This window comes from Felis catus, chromosome C2, assembly GCF_018350175.1.
Source record: "Felis catus isolate Fca126 chromosome C2, F.catus_Fca126_mat1.0, whole genome shotgun sequence".
NCBI lineage: Eukaryota > Metazoa > Chordata > Mammalia > Carnivora > Felidae > Felis > Felis catus.
The window spans coordinates 113,448,270-113,463,247 of NC_058376.1; the positions used below are offsets into that span (position 1 = coordinate 113,448,270).

At 43.7% G+C, this 14,978-nt stretch overlaps 1 protein-coding gene across 7 annotated transcripts in view; it reads left to right on the forward strand.

The window, feature by feature from the left end:
* Positions 1-14,703, forward strand: part of ERICH6 (glutamate rich 6) — a 37,047-nt gene extending 22,344 nt beyond the window's left edge. For 2 of the 7 annotated variants that reach the window (XM_045037437.1, XM_045037436.1), the window contains exons 13-14: positions 2,509-2,737; positions 7,387-7,658. In XM_045037437.1, coding sequence (XP_044893372.1) covers positions 2,509-2,737; positions 7,387-7,650 — 493 coding nt within the window. In that variant the 3' untranslated portion in view covers positions 7,651-7,658. Of the gene's footprint in view, positions 1-2,508; positions 2,738-6,720; positions 6,839-7,345; positions 7,659-11,594; positions 12,728-13,270 lie in introns of those variants that run through there. The other 5 variants (XR_006585399.1, XR_006585398.1, XM_045037438.1 and 2 more) reach the window with 5 other exon arrangements.
* Positions 14,704-14,978: the final 275 nt, after the last annotated feature.

Here is a 14,978-nt window from a genome sequence, read left to right on the forward strand (position 1 = left end):
ATCTTCCTAGAACCTGTGCCCTGATAATGTTATACTGACTCATCTATGGAAATAATTTACAATGGATAGCTGCTACACTGTGTTGTTATAGTTTGTGTGTGTGTGTGTGTGTGTATGTGTTATTATAATTTGAGATATATTTGTAACTGTTCCTATATTCCTATAGCCACAACCAACAATAACATACAAACAAAATCTCTAAAGAAATTAAGATCCTGATCCAATTTTGACCTACTAACTTATATACTCTATGACTTCACATTATTTCATTTAACCTGAAAAAATGAAATTTGGGTCTTAATTTCATTTATTTTTATTTTTTTAATATTTATTTATTTGTGAGGGAGAGATAGCGTACGAGCAGGGGAGGGGCACAGAGGGAGACACAGAATCCCAAGCAGGATCCAGGCTCTGAGCTGTCAGCACAGAGCCCAATATGGGGCTTAAACCCACAAACTGGGAGAATATGACCTGAGCTGATGTCAGATGCTTAACCGACTGAGCCACCCGGGCTGACCTTCAAATGCGGTTCAAACTCTTTGAGTTTTCAGAAAGAGATATTCTCCTCCCTTTAAATTGTTTACAGGAATAGCAATCTCATCTTGAGAAATTCTGTCAGTAATTGACAAAATTTGGACATTCTGCCAGTATTTGAGAAACTTAGGACATTTGTGGTTTTTTTTTTTTTTTTAATTCTTTTTTTAATGTTTATTTATTTTTAACAGAGACAGAACGCGAGTGGGTTAGGGGCAGAAAGAGAGGGAGACACAGAATCTGAAACAGGCTCCAGGCTCTGAGCCATCAGCCCAGAGCCTGACGCGGGGCTCGAACTCACGGACCGCGAGATCGTGACCTGGCTGAAGTCGGACACTTAACCGACTGCGCCACCCAGGCGCCCCGTCCCCTGTGTTTTTTAAGTCCAAAGCAGCACTCAGTCCATTATCCCTATTTGTATTACTGGAGAATTTCTACTCATCCTTCCGGGTTTAATAAAGCGATGCTTTATTACGTTTGGTGAGGTACTGTATTGTCACCAAATAAATATTCATTGGTTTCTAGGACTTTTCCCTTGTCTGTGAAGTCCCCTGATCCAGCAGCTCAATTCCTGGTGCTCTGATGGAACTTCCACATACTCTCACAGACCCCTTCTAGCTGCCTCTTGTGCAGCAAGCCCATCCCCCTGCTGGACTGATGTTCTTTGCTTTATGTTTTTTAATTTTTTTTTTTAACATTTATTCATTTTTGAGAGCCAGAGAAAGAGAGAGAGAGAGCACAAGCAGGGGTGGGGTAGAAAGAGAGGGAGACACAGAATCTGAAGCAGGCTCCAGGCCCTGAGCTGTCAGCACAGAGCCTGACGTGGGACTCAAACTCATGAACTATGAGATCATGACCTGAGCGGAAGTTGGACGTTTAACTGAGCCGCCCAGGTGCCCCTAGAAGGGTGTTCTTTGAAGCCACATTCTGAATCCTTACCACTACCAGCATGTGTCTGCACTCACAGAATATTTATCAAATGAACAATCTATGTAAATAATTTTAGCCAAATATTATTTTCATCCCCATTTCGAGATGAAACCAAGCCTTCCTCCTCCCAGATACAGTAAGATAATTACCTCAATTTCTCATTTGCACTTTTGTTATTAGATCACTACCACTAATCAATAGTGGGGAAAGAAGATGTTAGTTATCTTACTCTAGGGGCCGTCATGGCCAACTCGTCTAGTTAAAAAAATAATTGGTTATCAAATTCAGCCAACTCTCTCAATACCCAGAGCTCAAGAAAGGGGTGGTGATCCAAGGTGGAAGAAGGTGAGAGAGCATGAGGTAGAAGGGCAGTCATTAGTGCCACCAGATCGCACACTTGGTCAGGCTTGATATGTATGTAATGACGTAAAATGTAGTGTCCACTGTGCTAAGAGACTGGAGAGGCCCCATTAGTCTAACTTCCACCTTGTGCTCCATCACAGGGCTTTTCAGCTGCGCTCTGAGCCATCTCAGAGATGTTCCCCGAGCCACTCCTGCCCACACCCAGCCCTGATGAGAGCCCTCCTGGAAGGACTCCGGGCTCCCAGGTGCTGGGTGCTACGAAAACACAGCCATCCTGTACTGAGGCCAACTAGGCCTTCCCCCGCTGCTCTGCATTTCGTCCTGGAGAAAATCCAAGCACTGTTCTTCTCCCCTCTTTCAGGGATCGCCTGGTGTCCTGTATGTCTGCTCGTCCAGACTAATCCTTTCCTGTTTCCCCTTCATTCTTCCCAGCGCATAGTTTTCCAGACCCCTTTACCATCCTGGTTCTGCCTTTTGGACCCAGTCTGGACCCACTACTTCAAATTAGCATAAAATTCAGTGGCGGTATCACCATGCCAAAGGTTACCTGCGGTTTTGCACTCTCCATACGCTACTGGCTAGCATGAACCGTAGCTCCCCTTGGCCAGCAAGTGACCGGGCTAATTTCAAGGTTGGATCATAACGTTACCGTTTATAATTTTTAATTTCCTTTCTGCCCAGGGTATACATCAATATCTTGGGAGGTCAATATTCAGATCAAGCTGGCAACAGAGTAAGGGCTTGGAATTGGTCCAGTTCTGCCCCTACCTCCCCCTTTGTGTCATTTAAACCTGTCTTTCTGGCTTTGAATCATCACATTGGAGTTCGCATCTTAGAACAAGACAAGATTTCAATCGCCTTTCTGGCAATGGGCCAACAGGCAAGAATCAGTGTCGGGACCAAAGTGAAGGTAGGTACATTTTTGAAAACAGTTCATATGGCCTTTTGTAGCAACGTGGATGGAACTGGAGAGTGTGATGCTAAGTGAAATAAGCCATACAGAGAAAGACAGATACCATATGATTTCACTCTTATGTGGATCCTGAGAAACTTAACAGGAACCCATGGGGGAGGGGAAGGAAAAAAAAAAAAAAAAGAGGTTAGAGTGGGAGAGAGCCAAAGCATAAGAGACTGTTAAAAACTGAGAACAAACTGAGGGTTGATGGGGGGTGGGAGGGAGGAGAGGGTGGGTGATGGGTATTGAGGAGGGCACCTTTTGGGATGAGCACTGGGTGTTGTATGGAAACCAATTTGTCAATAAATTTCATATAAAAAAAAAGAAAACAGTTCAAAGCACTTAGGATAATAAGAGTAAATGGCTTTTGTCAGTGTTATTACTCAGATTATACTTGCGTGTAATCTACGGCCTATTAAGAGTTTTGGAATTCAATGAAAAAAAAAACACATAGTGAAAATTTCAGGTGGAAATAAGGCAGCCTTATTGTTTGTTCTTCAGAAATTCCTTAGATCCAACTAACATTTACTGTGTTTACTCTGAGACCAAGTAGTGTTGCTTTGGGGTTTGGTTTTAGGGTTTTGTACTGTGTTTGTTTCTCCACTGTGCTATAGTAGAAAGCCCTGGACTGAGTCAGGAGACCTGGGTTCTCACCATGTGCAAGACCACACCTGTGTGCCATCTCCTTGGAGACACTTCCCAGACCTCCTAGTCCTTTGCCCAATCACGGCCTTCTCTGGGTCCTCCACGTACTGCCCTTGGTCCCTATGCTCACTGAACCATGCTGCCTTACCTGCCCTTGTGGCTGCCTTTCCTACTGGATGGTGAGCTCCGGAAGCACAAAATCTCTGCCTTACTGATTCCTCTATCCCACCCAGGGCACGGCTCAGAGGACATGCTCAGCGACTGGCAACGGTTAATACCCTGGTCTTCGGGTTACGGGGATGTAGTTTCATACCTCAACCTTGCCACTTAGCTTAGTGGGTGAACTTGAACTTCACGGCCCTTCTCTATTAGATGTGGATAATGCTTCCTACCAAATAGATGGCTGTGAAGATTCAAAGGGAATGCAAAGTACTTGGTGTGGTGCTTGGCACCGACAAAGTACTCAGTAAATGATAACTCTCTCTGTTAGTCAATTATACCTCAATAAAGTTGAAATGTAGATAGATATAAAGAGAGATCTATGGGGGACACTGGGTGGCTCAGTCGGGTAAGTATCCGACTTCAGCTCAGGTCATGATCTTGCAGTTTGTGGGTTTGAGCCCTGCATCAGTGCAGACCCTGCTTGGGATCTTCCTTCTCCCTCTGTCTCTCTGCCCCTCTCCCACTGGTGCGTGCTCCCAGGCTCTCGCTCCCTCCCAAAAAGAAACATTCAAAAGTATGTATTTAAAAAAAGAGAGATCTATGTAGCATATCTAGTGTGCGGCTCCAAACACGCCCCTTCACCTCTGAGACCTTTCATTTCATCAATGATTAAAGGAAGAGATTGCTCCAGACCTCAAAGGTGTTGTCAACCTCTAAAAATTCTACACTTCTAGGTAAGTGGAAATAGGACCTCCATATTCAGTACAGACAGGCCTATCTCATACACACCAAACAGAAGGGAGACTTCAGATCCAGCCAACAGGGACTGAGGATCTACGAAGTGCTCAGCACTATCCCCGCCACTTGCCATCAGTCCGGCCACCGCAGTCAGCTGTTCAGGCTCCCAACTATCCAGCGGCTTCTAATCCTCCTCAGAGTAAAAGCCAAGGTCCTAGAAGAGACCTGCAATCCTGTACAGGCTCTGGACTTCCTTAATGTTCCCTCTGTTCTGCTCTCTCCTCCCTCGGCGTGCTCCAGCCACGCTGGCCTTCTCACTGTTCCTCAACAACACCAGGCATATCCCTGCCACAGGGCTTTTGCACCTGCTCTTCCCTCAACCTAAAACACCCCTCCCCTACTTAGCACACAGCTGCTGCGCCACTTCTTTCAGGTTTCTGTTCAGAGTCCTCTCTCCAGCACCCAGTCTAAACTAGTAGCGCCTCCTCCCCACCCCCACCCTGCCCTCTCTGTGCCTCTCTGGCCATATGGAGTCCTCTGGTTTCTTTCCCGTCTAAATAGTTTGTCCTGTCTACTTTGGTTTCTTCAACTCCGTAGTTAATTGCATTTTCAAATAGATTTTTACAATTTGCCATCCTTCTCTTGTTCATTTCTACATGATCAAGGAATATGGCTTGCACTGTTTTCCCTGCTGTTCGAAATGTATTGATCATTTTATTGGTGGCCGAGTCCAAAATTTTTGTGACTGTTCCATGTATATTCGACCCCCCAAAAAAGTGCACTGTTGTCACAAGCTTGTGTATGTCTACTGGTCCCACTGACACTTCTCTATCCTTTTCTTTTTATATTATTGGCTTACTTCTGAGCAACCTATGAAAGATGATTGTGAACTTGTTCCTTTCTCCCACTATTCCTATCAGGTTTTGCTTTCTGTATCTTTAGAAATATAGGTTAGGAAATTACAGATGCTGACCATCTTCCTGGGGTTTTCCTCGCTTATTCGCTCTTCGGCTGTGCCCATTATGTGAGTCAGTGTTATCAGTGAAGGTTTTTCTTTTTGACAACAACAACAACAAAACGGTAACATTATCAATAGGTGTTATTCCCAATTTCCCTCCTGGTGACCTTTGCCTTAAATGCTATTCTACATGGTGTTAAATTGCTACACCTGCTTTCTTTTTAGTTAGCATTTGCTTGGTACATTTTTTTTCATTCTTTGATTTTCAGTGTTTTTATACAGTTTTAGACGCGTCTCTTGCAAACAGTATATAACTGGATTTCGTTGTTTTCCTCAGCCTATTAGACTCAATCTTTTAATACATTGTATTTTAATGGTCACTCTAAAATTGTTAACACATCTTTTTTTTTTCTATGTGCATAGAATTAATTTCCAAGTCTTCTAGTTATTTCTTCTCTTTGACAACCGTTCTCTCAAAGTCCTCAGAAAATATTAACCATATATATGCCAAAGCCTCCCTCTGGCTACGAATGCTGTCTCCTTGAGTATTAGTATCCCTTATAAGTAAATCTGTCCTCTTTCATGGCCTCAATTTTCCTCAGATATTTGGTGATTCCTGGCCACGTGTTCATTTTGTAATTGAGGATCCTGGCTTTCCCGCATGTTCTGCTTACTGAAGTTAGTTTGTGGGGACTGTGGGAAAGTAGATGTACTGCAGAGGGGCAGAAGGCTGGCCCCAGTGCCAGACTTCCAGCCCCAGCCTGGGGGCGCCATGGTTCAACGTGGAAGGCAAGGTGACGGCTGGCTCCCAACTGGTCATCCTAATATTTACCTCAGGGCCCCTCCTGCTTCTCACTTTTATTAACGTTGATCTCAGATTGTGTTTTGGGTTAGTGGTTCCATTTGGTCATTTCTCTCTCTGTGGATATGGTCCTGTTTGCTTTATGCTTTTCAGGAATTCAATAAGATTATTCCTGCTGATCAAATTCTTTTCTATTTCCTTTAATTTTTTTTATTTAAAAAAACGTTTTTTAATGTTTGTTTATTTTTGAGAGAGAGAGAGAGAGAGAGACAGAACACAAGCGAGGGAGACACAGAATCCGAAGCAGGCCCCAGGCTCTGAGCTGTCAGCACAGAGCCTGACGCAGGGTTCGAACTCATAAACCGCAAGATCATGACCCCAGCTGAAGCCGGACACTTAAACGACTGAGCCACCCAGGCGCCCCAAAAATCTTTCCTATTTCCTATAGCCATTGTCGATTTACTCTCTTAAAAAGTTTTCTGTCCTCTTCCGGAATTTGGGCTTGAAGGGAAGTAAAAAATGCTGGTCCATTCCTGTTATTCATCTATCTCATATTCCTCTGTCCCTCCCTCCCTCCTTACCTTCTGATGCAGGGAGGGATGAAAATGCTGTGAGTTCTTGTATCCCTTGCAGGTAAGTGGTCACTCTGCTTGCAGAACGTAGCAGTTCAGTTTGTATTTAGCCCACCCACTGAGGCCGGCCCTGGATCCACGCCCTGGAAACTTTCAGGCAAGACCGTCCTGCAGAGCCATTTCCCGACCTGCAGCTGCAAGGAGACCATCAGCCTGAATCACCAAAGGCTGTGAGGAGGGGTCATGGAGAGATTAGTGTGGAATGGCCTCCTGGTGGGAGGGGCACGTTCTGGAAGGAAAGAAATTTCAGCCATCCCGGTCCTTCTTGAAAACTCGGCTCAGCTGCTACCTTCTCTGAGGAAGGCTGCCCACTCAGTGCCTTTCCTAGCTCCAGTCCAGCACGGACCATGCTCTCCCCACGGGGCATCTCCCGGGGGAGGGACTGTGTCTGCGGCATCTTTGTGCTCCCCTCAGCATATGCTCATAAATTACTTGCATAAATTGTAAGCCCTTGAAAGTACCCAGATTCTATGCGCTCTGGCCTGCTCTGGTCTCTCCTATCTCAGCATTTCAGCCCCTTCCTCCTCCGGGTTAGAATAACACCACCACGGCCCCCTTGTGTAGCTAACGAGACTCCTCCAAATTAGTACCACCCCACACCTCCTCCTGCCTCCCGGTTTCCACAGATGGACCCTGAGCTTCTCTTCTCTTTCTCTGTGCTGAAAAGCTACCTAACCCTGAGGAGATTCCAGTTCTCCGATACCTGAATGGGGATGACCTTCTTCTGCTGGCCCATTTAATAAAGATTCGACGCCTGTTTCACAAACTCGAAGGATGTGCGAATTTCCCCTCCAGCCAGGTTTGGGAAAAGCTGAAGCTACCTTCCTACCTGTCTTCACTTTCTCTAAAACTAATTGACCTTTGTCACAATTCCGGTGTAAAGCAAGATACAATAAGAACAATAGAGGCTATAATAAACGAAAATATTTAATGCTGGCACTCCCATTTGTTTTGTTTTTCGGGGGGAGGGGGTGTGTGCCAGATTTCAAGTAAGTGTAAGGACCAGGAAATACCAAGAAATATGCTCTATTATACATTTAGAATACGGCCTGAGTCATCACTGGCTTACATCTGTAGTTGGAAAATGAAATCCGCTCTTCAGGACGCCAGAGGAGGAGCAAATGAGCGTCAGTGTCCATTCTCGGTTAGAGTTCTGTCAGGAAGACAGAGCAGGAGGCTCCAATGGCTCCCAAACCGGCAGGCTCAGGAAGTGAAGGTCAAGGAGAACCCCTGCTGGCCTCCGGGCAATCTGGGAGTGAAGGAGTCTCAGGAAGCCGTGAAGCCAACAGCACCAAAGTGAGAGGCAGGAGCTCTTCGGGGCGGGCTACAGCCTCACCCAGGAGCGCAGGGTCACAAAGTGCCATTTACCCCACGGGCACCCCGCCTGCCGTCAGCCAGGCTGCTGCTTCTCTCCCATCTAGCAAACCTCAGGTCTCTCTCCAGAAGTCAACAGAGGTGCCTAGACTCATGGCTTGATCAGTGTTAGATGCCTCTCTCTCTTTTTTTTTTTAACTTTTGCCTTTTCCCCTCTCTTTTCACTCGTGAGTGAACTTTCAGTTTCTATCAAGTGAGACAAATATTAAACTAATTGGAATAATGTGCATCCATATAGCTCTGGAAAAATAGCACACAACAGTACAACGCCTAACAGTGACAACAAAGCCTTCACTGAATCTGTTTTTGTACGACAGTAAGAACTGTTTTGGGGTGCGGAACCCATAGTGGATACTGAATAAAGCCTTGGTTAATTGGAGACTGGAGAGGGAACGAGATGCCATCTTTTCCCTCGTTGCTTCATGTTTAGTGACAGAATGTTATTTAAAAGTATCTTTACTTTAGGGCCATCTGGGTGGCTCCGTCCATTAAGCACCCAACTTTTGATTTCAGCTCAAGTCACGTTCTCAGGGGACCAAGTCCCACGTTGGGCTCCCTGCTGAGTGTGGAGCCTGCTTAAGATTCTCTCTCTTTCGGGGGGCGCCCAGGTGGCTCAGTCGGTCAAGCTTCCGACTTCAGCTCAGGTCATGATCTCACGGTTTGTGAGTTCGAGCCCCACGTCAGGCTCTCTGCAGACAGCCCGGAGCCTGGAGCTGCTTCAAATTCTGTGTCTCCCTCTCTCTCTCTCTCTCTCTCTCTGCCCCTCCCCTGCTCATACTCTTTCTCTCTCTCTCAAAAATAAATAATAAACATTAAAAAAAATTAAAAAAGATTCTCTCTCTTTCCTTCTGCCTCTTTTCCCCACTCATGCTCTCTCTCTCTCAAAAAAAATTATCGTTACTTTAAAAATGATAATTACATGTAATAAAGAAATTGATGCTGCTTCTTTAAAAATGTATTAAAAATAAAAATGTTTCCAAGTGAAAAATAGTTGTATCTGTATCTACTATTCTATTAGGGTCATATTTCAAGGCAGTTTTATTTAAAGGATTGAGTTGTTAAAAATAATAATAAATCTTATTTTGAGTATCTATATATATTGGGGTATGCCACACATTTTATGTATCAGTGTCAGCTTTTCTATATGTCTATTTTAGGTAATCTCAGTTTTGAATAATCCATTCTGCTAACTCATGGGTTGTTTTTTCTCTTCTCAGTTTTTCACAATAAAAGCCTCTTCAAAAAAATTAAACTCTTAGGGCCACAAGGTTGTCATATACTAGTACTGCATAAATTGAGGGAGAAGAAAACACTTTAAATGTGTAGGTTTCTCCAGATGTAAATGTTAAAGAAACTACTGATGTACTTGGAGCTTAAAGCAGTACTTCAAATCTTTGTCTCTCTTTATTCCTGACCTCAGGGTTACTTTTTTAGTTTATGCATAGTTCAGATCTTACACATTTTTTGACAGATAAAATGATCACCTTTTAAGAAGATACATATATGCACTTCAATGTAACTGATAAGTAAAGGGATTCAAACACTCTGCTCCAGGTAAAGTTGGCCGCCAAGTGTGCTCAGCAAAGCCCTGCCGGGATCAAGATGTAAAAAAATGTGTCCAGAGTATTAGCCTAAGCAAACCTTTTCCACTGTATGAGCCAAATATTTTAAAGTACATTTTGTTGGTGGCCTTTTATGCTAACACCATAAATGGTTAAAGTAACACCATCTCCTTGTAGAAAATTTGGGAGATTACAGAAAAGTATAAAGATTTTAAACGTGCTCATAATCCGACCACATGGTGATGGCCATCTCTAATATTGTGCTCTATTTATTTCTAGGCCCTTATCTGTATTCACGTATGGGTGTGTTTTTGAAGAAAAAAAAAAAAATCAAGCAGAGAAATCAGTCATTGCCAATAAGAATTTTGAAAGATAGGAAGAAAACTAAATTTCTACTCCCCAAAGAAAGTTATAGAAAATTAAACTCTATTTAACAGAGAGACACCAAATAAGCCAAATAAATTAAATGCACATTATTTGTTAGTAAAGAAACAAGTACCTTCTGGAACTGTTAGTATTTCCATTTTCACTTATAAATTTTCCACCAGCTTATAAAAAAACTAAATGAACAAATAAAGCAAAATCTTTTAGAGTCTAACTTTTCACGGAGGTGCTAAATAAAATTGGTAACATTTGGGATGCCAATCACATATTTACGAGCAAATGTTATACTTAATAATTTTTTAAAAACACAGAACTGCACTGCATTTTTCTCCAACTATGTTAAATACACAAAAGAAGATTTAAAAATAGATTTTCATTCAAATTAATTTATTATGATTATTCTGTTGTTTCATTTTCCTACAAGACAACAAATATTGTGTGTGTATATTTCATGCTCTACCTTATTCCAGACACAAGGTATGGAATCCTTCAGGAATATATTCAACATAGAAAAATAAAATCATTTTAAAGAACATAAATACGATTGAGGCAATACGGAATGAGTTGAACTGTTTCAAACACACCTCCCCTAATCCCCTTGCTAAAGCTGGCACAAGACAATCTGTAATGAAAAGATAACCCTCTTCAAATTATGCGTTTCCTTAGAGGGAGGGTCTTATCAGACACTACACTTGATCTTAGCCAAAAGGCTCAGAAGCGATGGGGACTGTCTTTTCAGTTTTTCCACTACAGCACAGAGTGAAATCCAGAAATTAGGAATACCCGCATTTGAGCCAAACTAGCAAATCAAAAGCAGGTGATAAAAAGACTGTATGTGTGTCCACAGCCAGAAAGAGAACCCCTGAAGTTTCTCTGTCACACTTCGTGGTGACCCAGCAGTAGACAATGCACACAAGAGTGTGGGCGGAAAACAACACCGCTATTCGCATCCACTCTTTACATACTGCTCTACACGACTGGCCCTGGGAAACGAAGATGACAGTGCCACGTCCATCCATATCCTTCAGAGATGATGCTCAGTTGAATCACTGTCCAAACAACACAGACGCTTTCTCTGTGTCACACTATGAAGCAAAGTGACAACACACTGCTTCTTGCTCCCTTGTTCACGTGAAAACATATAAACACTTAACAAATGTTGACTGAATAAACAAAGTGAAATCTCTGCCGGGGATATACACGGGGGTGGAGCAGAATTCTGGGCGTCTGGTCGCCGCTCTATCCATGGCTGATAGTGCGGGATGGGGACAGACTAACGGTGCCTCATTCAAAGTCTGGTTCTTACCTCAACAGTCTGTGGAAAACCTGGTTTTCTCTGGAGCTGAGCGGCCATGGGTTACAAATTCCTGTCAGACACACGGCTGGCACTGTCTCTCTGTACCCTGAATGTCTTAATAAACCAGGTTTTCATTCCAGGTCTAGAATTCATTCCATCTACTTATTTGTTCATCTGCGTAATAAACACTTATTAAATGACTACTGTGTGCCAAGCACTAATGATACAAAGCTTAAAAACATATTTCCCTCTCCTCAGGGAAAAAGAGACCATGACAAACAACGAGGTTAAGGGCAGCGACTGGAAGTAGTACAGAGAGAACGCCAAAGAGACCGCCTGTCCCAGCCCAGGAACGAGGTGTCATGAGGGGTGGAGGGCACAAAGGTGAGTGAATCAACTGATCAGTCTCAGAATAATCATCGTATTTTCTCCCAGAAGCAACAAGTAATCCTTTAGGAGGTCAGCTGGATTCAGGAATCACAGGTGATTCAAGTGATGCTCACAAAGTCGCCACTACCCAGATGAGGAGTAAATGCATATATGCTCGGCCCCTTGAGGAGTCTTCCACACCATCAGTTGGCAAGAAAGGGCCAGCCAGAGATGACTAAGGCAAACCCCATCCTCTACCAAGTAGGGCTTCTACTTACGGAAGCCACGATGACCTCCAGAAAGACGGAGAGAGAAGGATGGTAGTCATCGGTTCCAGGCACTGAGGTTAGAGGGGGATGGTCTGACTTTAGTCCAAAGAGAAAGATTCAAGGGCACCTGGGTGGCTCAGTTGGTTGAGAGTCCCAACTCGATTTTGGCTCAGGTCATGATCTCACAGTTCATGCTGAGAGCAGGGAGCCTGCTTGGGATTCTCTCTCTCCTTCTCTCTCTGCCCCTCTCCTGCTAGCGCTATCTCAATCTCTCTCAAAATAAATAAACATTAAAAAAAAAAAAAAAGAAAAGGAGAAAGATTCAACTGTGGATAGATTCAATGCATGAGATCTTGGGACGTCTCAGAAGGACATAAATAGCACTAGACAGGGTGTCTATATAGGATACTATCAGGGTCCTCTACATTCACCCCAATCTATACACCAGTGGTCAGCAAAATACTGGGACAGTGAATGCGAGAGAAGCGATAGGAAGCGGTAACAAGTTACCAAGTAGAGAAAGCGTCTATTCATTCACTCAGTAAAGATTGGGCACGTGTCAGGCATTGTTTGTGGCTCTCATGGCATTTACATTCCGGTGAGAGAAACAAAGTAAGCAATTTCAAAGTGTGATAAATACAATGAAAAAAACACACAGAGTAATGTAAATGAGAGCCATGGGGTAATTAGGAAGACAAAGAGGGGGACTCCTTTAAATTGTGTGGTCAGAGGAGGCCTCTCAGAAGGGCTGATTTTTAAAATTTTCTTTTTTTTGAACGTTTATTTATTTTTGGGACAGAGAGAGGCAGAGCATGAACAGAGGAGGGGCAGAGAGAGAGGGAGACACAGAATCGGAAACAGGCTCCAGGCTCTGAGCCATCAGCCCAGAGCCCGACGCGGGGCTCGAACTCACGGACTGTGAGATCGTGACCTGAAGTCGGAGGCTTAACCGACTGTGCCACCCAGGCGCCCCAGGGCTGATTTTTAAAGGTTAAGAAGAAACCAGTCATGCAATGAACTGGGAAGAGAGTGTTCCAGGCAGACAAAACGAGTTCTGAGGTGGGAATGAATTTGCCTGTATGTTCCAGTCATAGAAAAAAGGCCACACTGAATGAGGGGAGGCCAGGGAGGGTGGCCAGGTAAGAGCAAGCCAGATAAGGCAGGGCTGTGTATGCCACGGTAAGGAGTTTGGATTTTATTCTGCAAACACTTGTCCTTTTCTTTAAGGACAGTTTCAAATCTGCAGAGTTGATCTAACTGCTCATCGCCCTTGTACTTTTTCTCTGTCCTACCCAGTAATGATAGCTGGGGGCAAGGATGAAACGCAGTAACATTGAAATACCTTTGGAGAAAATGTAAATTGGTGGCATCATTCTGGACAACAATCTACACTACCTAGGAAAGTTGAGGATGTGCGAACCCAACACATGGAAGTTCCAGCCCTACACAGATAAATCCTAGAGAAACACACATTTACACAAGAGGACAAAAAACAAGCTTGTGCTTGCAGCATTGTTTGTAATCACAAAACAAAATGTCCACCGACAGAAGAACAGGTAAACTGTGTTGTTATGGACTGAATGTTTGTGTTCCTCCAAAACTCATACGTTGAAATCTAATTCCCAGTGTGGTGGTATTTGGAGGGGGTCATGAAGATAGAGAGCCCTTACGAATGGGAATAGCTGGGGCGTCTGGGTGGTGCAGTTGGTTAAGCGTCTGACTCTTGATCTTGGCTCAGGTCATGATCTCATGGTTCATGAGATCCAGCCCCACGTTGGGCTCTATGCTGTCAGCACAGAGCTCGCTTCAGGTCCTCTGTCTCCCTGTCTCTCTGCCCCTCCCCACGCTCTCTGTCAAAAATAAATAACCATTAAAAACAAAACAATGGGAATAGTACCCTTATCAAAAGAACCCAGAGAGTTAGCTCACGTTCCTTCCTCCATGTAAGGATGAAAGGAGAAATCAGCAGTCTGCAACCCGAAAGACAGCTCTCACCAGAACCCGGCCATACTGACACTGTGATCTCAGACTTCTCAGCTTCCAGAACTGTGAGAAATAAATTCATGTTGTTGATAAGCCATCTAGTCTGTGGTGCTTGTTTTACCAGCTTCAACTAAGACATGGTGTATTCATACAGTGGAATATCAAACAGCGTTGAAAGTGAATGAACTAGACTATCTGAATCAACATAAATGACCCTCAAAAACGGTCTCACTTTGAAGGAAAAAATCAAAAGGGCAGAGGAATACTTCAGTATTATTCTATTTATATAAAGTCGCAAAACATGCAAAACAATGCCATATATCCTTTAGGTAGACACACCTATGCAGGAAAGTATAAAGAAAGGCATGGGAGTGATAGACATCAAGTTTCAGGCTGGTGCTACCACTGAAGCGTATGTGATGGGGACAGGGGGGACAGGAGCTTTGACTAGCTCTCAAGCAGGTGCTAATAAGTTCATAGGCCTTCGTTAATTATTCTTCAGATATATTTTTAATATCCAAAGTTGATCTTTTTCACTTTTTTACAAGACTAACCAGAAGCAGGTGAGCAAACACAGAAGACATTTGAAGCAATTTTTTTAGGAGAAGCAACAATTCTTTGAGTCAGCAGAAGCTTTAGCTGGGCTCTTGAAATTAGTGGGGGCGCCTGGGTGGCACAGTCGGTTTAGCGTCCGACTTCAGCCAGGTCACGATCTCGCAGTCCGTGGGTTCGAGCCCCGCGTCAGGCTCTGGGCTGATGGCTCAGAGCCTGGAGCCTGTTTCCGATTCTGTGTCTCCCTCTCTCTCTGCCCCTCCCCCGTTCATGCTCTGTCTCTCTCTGTCCAAAAAATAAATAAACGTTGAAAAAAAAAATTAAAAAAAAAAAAAGAAATTAGAGTAGGGAATCAGGCCATGTAAGCTGGAACTTAGAAATTTCTTCTCTCCTCATCAGAATAAGTGATGTCCCTTTAATACAAATGGTATTCTTGTTTTTTCTTTAACTCAACCCTTACATGACTCTT